Source organism: Penaeus chinensis, chromosome 35 (genome assembly GCF_019202785.1).
Source record: "Penaeus chinensis breed Huanghai No. 1 chromosome 35, ASM1920278v2, whole genome shotgun sequence".
NCBI lineage: Eukaryota > Metazoa > Arthropoda > Malacostraca > Decapoda > Penaeidae > Penaeus > Penaeus chinensis.
The window spans coordinates 8300750-8306762 of record NC_061853.1 but is presented as its reverse complement, the minus strand read 5'-3'; the positions used below and the strand labels follow the sequence as shown (position 1 = coordinate 8306762).

Genomic DNA, 6013 nt, shown 5'->3' with positions numbered 1-6013 from the left:
CACAAGAGAGGAAGGTTAAAGTCTCGGTGACATGATATGGACACAGAGAACTCCCCGATGTAAACAAAAGTTCTAGGTCAGGGTTGCGTTCCGTAGTATCATAATATACATGTTTCTCAAAGCGCGCCCTTTGTTTTAGTCTGTGACTATTATCTCCTTAATGGATGGTGAAGGCAGATGATTAAGTGGTTAAAGACTCGAAAAAAAGAGAGAAAAAAAGAAAAAGAAGACGAATACTACAAAGGGGCCGGGTTTAATATGGCGCCCTAAATGTAAAGAGAAAAATTTCACTCGTTATTTATATTTCCGGCTGTCGATCGCGATGTCATCCGGACGACTGCTTCTCTCTTTGTTTAATAAACGTCTATTTTCTTCGGTTCGTTTGTAGATGACTCAAAACGATGATTTTAGAAGCGCTTAATGAAAAAATTAAAAACAGTTAAAACAGCTTGCTTGCTTTTCTTCTAGATTTGACTAATCGTTAATAACTTTTTAAGTGAATTGTGTCCATAGATAACCAAAATGTCTTAATTACCGATATGGCTCCCTTTAACGAAAAAAAATATACATTTACGACAAGACTCAAATAACGATATAACTACAAACATAAAAAATATAATAACGCCAAATGAAAAAAAAATGAGAGGGAAAAAAAGAATTTGAATTTTTAACGGCTTTGTCGTCAGGAAATAGAATGAGATAAAATATCAAAGTTACAATTATGAATTCGAAATAAAAAAATATGGAAAGAGGTGCTGTTGATGAATATGAAATATATAAACATATTAACATAAACAGATGGAAAATGTATATCGGGAACAGTATAATCAACCGTAGAGAAAATATATAATTCAAGAAACTACCCTTAAGAAATTAAGAGACAAAACCAATATTTAAAAATTATATCAACAAAGACAATTTTAAAGAGAAAGAGAAAACAAAGGAAAAAAAATGAAAACTATTTTGAGAACAATCTAACAGATCCAATTAGCTGGAACAGATTGTAACTATGATATCTATCTATTTATCTAAGTCTGTCTAGCTTTATAAGCATAATATTGGCTCAGAGACCTAGCGGAGAGCGTCTGTGTACACGCTTTTCCACAGTCACTTGTTCCAACAAATTTTCGTGTCTTTGAGAGCAAGAACACGAGACGGAGTAATGCGATGTGTGTTCTTAACGGCTTTTGTTCTGGACTAAAGATCATCGTGTTATATATATATATATTTATATTTTTTTCCTCCTTTTTTTTTTGGGTGGGGGGGGGGGTCGTTTGATTTTTTTTTTCCGTGATGTTTTATGCCAGTGTTGAAAAAAAAATAATAATAATACTATGAGACCTTGTACCTTCGTCCCTTGTTAACGGTCTTGGATAATAATTCCACTTAATCGTTTAGTTGTTGCCTTTGTTTTTTTTGTTTCACGCCACTGCGTTTCCGGAGGATGTGGTGTCATCAAGCGCGGTCAGTGAGCGGTTTCGGAAGCTTACTTTCTCCTCCTTAACCCTCTTTTTTTTAAAGCTTTTTATGTTCGCATCCTCTTTCGCATATTGTTTGATTGTTCTTGATTATGGGGGGGGGGGGGGTCTATTTGTTTTGTTTTTGCATACCTTCTCGTTTATTTCTTACGTTGTTTTTTTTTTTTCTTTTTTTCTTTTTGCCTTTCTCCTCTAATATCTGTCTCTCGCCCTTCCTCATTTGTATTTTTTTTCTTTACTCTCCCTTCCTCTTTTTTTCAACTTTTTATTTCTTACAAGACATGTAATTTTCCCCCAACGTCTATATCAACTCACAAAAATCGTCTCCGCAATAGTAGAAAATAAATAAATAAATAAAACAAATAACATATAAAGACGCAAATGACTACACGAAGGCTGTGTTATTGTCGGGTTGCGTTACCGTGTAGCTTGACCTTGTGCAAGTAATGACGAACAAGTAACGTCTTTTTGTCGAGTTACGTAACGGCATAACGTCGAGTAATAATATTAACGTTAAAACAAAACCTAATCTAACTCACGATTTTGTTTTTTACAACTTTGTTAATGTTGAGTTATGCTGTGGTCTTAATATTACACGCTAATTCCAGACACAGCGTCATAAAGAACATACTAGCAGACACATCGCAGCGAGAAAGAAAAACATTTAATTCCGTGACGTTTCGACTCAATATCAACTCCACTTCAAGTGTAACGAAAGATGATAATACAGACTCGGGTACATCCATAGCGTGTAATTTTTTTCTCCTAAATCAAACAGTAACACAATATACTTATACATACGACGTTACTATACAAACTCACGCCCATACTAAATTGTGGGCGTGAGTATACGGGCGTATTGAGTGGGGCGTATAACTTACCCTTCCCTGGTGAGAGAGTTGGGCGGCAGAAGGATGGCTGAGCGCGCTTCTGGAATCAGCATCTCGGGCGTGGATTCTTCTGCCTCTTCCGAAGGAGCTGCGAGGGATGCTGAGGCTAAGGGAGAGAAGAAGAGAGAGAGGTTGTTGAGTGAACGGCCGGAGTGACCTTTAGGGAGGGAGTTGTCAATGAATAGTGAGCGAGTGTGGGTCGTGAAATGCGGCGGGTGGGTCCGTAGATTTAGTGAAATGTGAGAGAGACAGGTGGATGTGTATATATACTACAGTATATATATATATATATATATATATATATATATATATATATATATATATATACATATATATATGTGTGTGTGTGTGTGTGTGTGTGTGTGTGTTTGTGTGTGTGTGAGTGTGTGTGTGCTTGTGTATAATATATATATATATATATATATATATAGGATATATGTATATATACACACATATATGTATATATATATACATATATATATATATGTGTATACACACATATATATGTATATATACATATACATATATGTATATATGTATATATATGTGTGTATATATATATATATATACTTTTATGTAGGCGGATATTTTCAGTGTATCCATAGCTTATTACGCAGGAATAGATATACATAAATACACACACACATAAACAAATATACTTATACACAATATGTATTCATTAGCACACATATGGCAATTTATACATTAGCGAACACATGTACACAGACAAACATACATCCCTGCACACACAAAATACACACAAACACAGCGCACACACAGCACGGACTGGCGCACATCAATCAGCGCGTCCTCGTAGCATGCCGCCGGAGCTGACCTCTTTACTGCCACCCTCTTCCTTGCGGCTGACAACACGGGGTCCACTCTGCCACCTGACTCGGCCGCGTGATTTGCAGTTTAATCGTACAGGTAACTGCCAAGTGGATTGTGTTCGTATGTCTGTGTGTGTGTGTTGTGTGTGTTCTTGGTATATACGACAGTATGTGCGTATGAATATAAGTGTGTATGTATTCATAGCACTGACTGACTGAATGACTGACTGACTGACTGACTGACTGACTGACTGACTGACTGACTGACTGACTGACTGACTGACTGACTGACTGACTGACTGACTGACTGACTGACTGACTGGCGCGCGCGCGCGCACACACACACACACGCGCGCACACACACACACACACAAACACACACACACCTGATACTGTAAATTCCCATCCAAATACGAATCATAAGCTTGTCCGTCTTGCTTTGTGTAAGTGAATGCCTTTGCAAACAGCACAAGGAAGACAATAAACTCAAAGAACCCACAATCCTCGTTCTCTAATTTCAAAAGTTACACACACTAAGTTGCAAGTTATCTTTTGACTGAATGCACTATTTCAGCTGAACACAATTTCCATTCTGCTCTCTTGTAATATACACAGCGAATAACGTATCAAAATAAGTATAATTCAAAAACATTGACACCGAATACGATCAATGCACCGCAAGTTTAAAATTAGTTTTCTTAAACGAAATATTTGAAATGAGCTTCTTGAATCATTGATGTTTCACTGACGCATCTTAAAAATATCACACTTTTACGACTCACTGTTTATAAAAAGAAAACACAATCAAACAAACGAATACACTTGATAACAAAGCGTTTATAACAATGAACCAAGTACGCGTTTTTCTGAATGGGAACTTACCTCCCAGAAGGAGCCAGCCGAGAACGAAGGTAGCCCGCATGCTTCTGGGGTTTTGGAACTCTTCAAATCTTCTTCTATGCTTTCTTTCTCTTCTCTCTTACTCAATTCCTCTTTTCTTATCAAGTCCTTCTGGTTTACTGTCTTGAGGGTTTCGAAGAAATCGTACTAGCAGAGGAACTGGAAGACGTTCCTCTTGGCGCAGGGAATGATAACGTTCTGACCAACTTCGTGACTTCGACTTTCTCTTATATCTGATGGCTTAGATTTTCCCTTGCCCGAGTTGCCACGTCGCGGTTTAAGCGCAGCCATACAGGTAGGTGGATAGGCTTTTATAGGTAAGTCCATTTATTTTCTCTCTCTCTCTCTTTTATTATCTCTTTTTATTTCTAACCTGTCTATGCGCATCAAATAATCCACAATAATAAAATCAAATGAGAATGAAAGTATATCAAAGCAGGGATCCATTATGTAAAACAACAAGAGATAACGGAACACTGGATTTTTCATAAGTCTTGTTATTGCGTATTTCCCCGTCCGTATCTCCCAAGGAATCGGAAATTGCCGGGATACTAGACCACACCCTCATTTTCTATGCTACCTTCCCGCCATTTTTTAAAAATTTCTTTGTTATTCTCACAGCGTAATCTAAGCGTGGTCAAACAAAGAGGGCGATGTGGTATTAATGTTCAAAATAAGGGGGATGTTACGTTTTTATTTTCATTAGTTTTCTTTTGATTGTATATTCCACAGTTATCTTTCCTTGTTATTCTCAAAGTGTAATAAGCACGTGACGAGAAGGAAGAGAAATCTAATCTTTATATGTTGTTTTTTTTTCATTCGTGTGGTGTGAAGGATTAAACAAAAAAAGACAAAAAAGGTAAAGAAAAAACAAACAAACAAAACAGGAAGTTTGTACACCTTGTTAATTACTTCAAAAGGCCTTCACATTAACCCTTAACACTGACCTAGAATAAATGTGTCTTAACTTCACCGTTAATTGAGATTTTCCTGACAGGAAAAATGAAAACAGGAAGGCGCGTCATTTCACAGAAGTGTAAATAGGACTCAATAAACACGTGATTAAAGATATATATTACCTGCTTAGCGGTAATAAACGTTATCTATATCACAAAATTGCAGATTTGGTCATATATATCACGTTATCAACCGTTTATTGTCCCTATGTTTTTATTTATATATATTTTTTAATAAATAAATCATTAATGTTTTTTCGAGAGACTGAACACTACTGAGACAGAGATAAATAAAAACACAAATAGCTGAATGGATGGACAGATCGATCGATAGATAACAAAGAGAGAGGGGGGGCGGGTGAGAGAAAGAAGGAGGAGGAGGAGAAGTAGAGAAGATGAAGGAGGAGGAGGAACAAGAGAAGAAGAGGAAAAGGGGACGAGAGACAAATAAGGATAAAAAAATCAACATATAAATAAAATTTACCATATGAACAACTAATAAAAATAATAATAAAGAATAGAGAGAAGAGAAAAAAAAAACTACTACTGATGAAAATAATAATAATAATAATGGTAATAATGATAATAATAATAATAATGATGATTATAATGATAATAATAATAATAATAATAATGATAGTAATAATAAAAATAATACGAAAATAAAAATGATAAGAAATATATGGATAGATAAATACATAAATAAATAAAAAGAACGCTAAAGAGAACGGAGAACACAATAAACGCGGAAGAAACAGACAAGCGAAAGGAAAACGTATTTTTGACGTATCGTTTTGGCCTGAGGGTTTTCCAACGCATCAGTGACGTCATCGAGATAACGCCAATATGCCTCTTTTCGCTCCTCTAATCACGCACTCTGTTTCCTGTTCCCTTCGTTGCTTATCAGAGCAGAGGGATATTTCGACCTAGAGAGAGAGAGAAAAAAGGCGATATAGTTT

At 36.0% G+C, this 6013-nt stretch overlaps 1 protein-coding gene across 1 annotated transcript in view; it reads right to left on the bottom strand.

The window, feature by feature from the left end:
* LOC125044042 (trypsin-1-like) overlaps positions 1–4415 on the bottom strand; it is a 28940-nt gene extending 24525 nt beyond the window's left edge. Inside the window, exons 1-2 of the mRNA XM_047640486.1 lie at positions 4081–4415; positions 2360–2474 (exon numbers count right to left, since the gene is read on the bottom strand). Coding sequence (XP_047496442.1) covers positions 2360–2474; positions 4081–4120 — 155 coding nt within the window. The 5' untranslated portion in view covers positions 4121–4415. The remainder of the gene's footprint in view (positions 1–2359; positions 2475–4080) is intronic.
* Positions 4416–6013: the final 1598 nt, after the last annotated feature.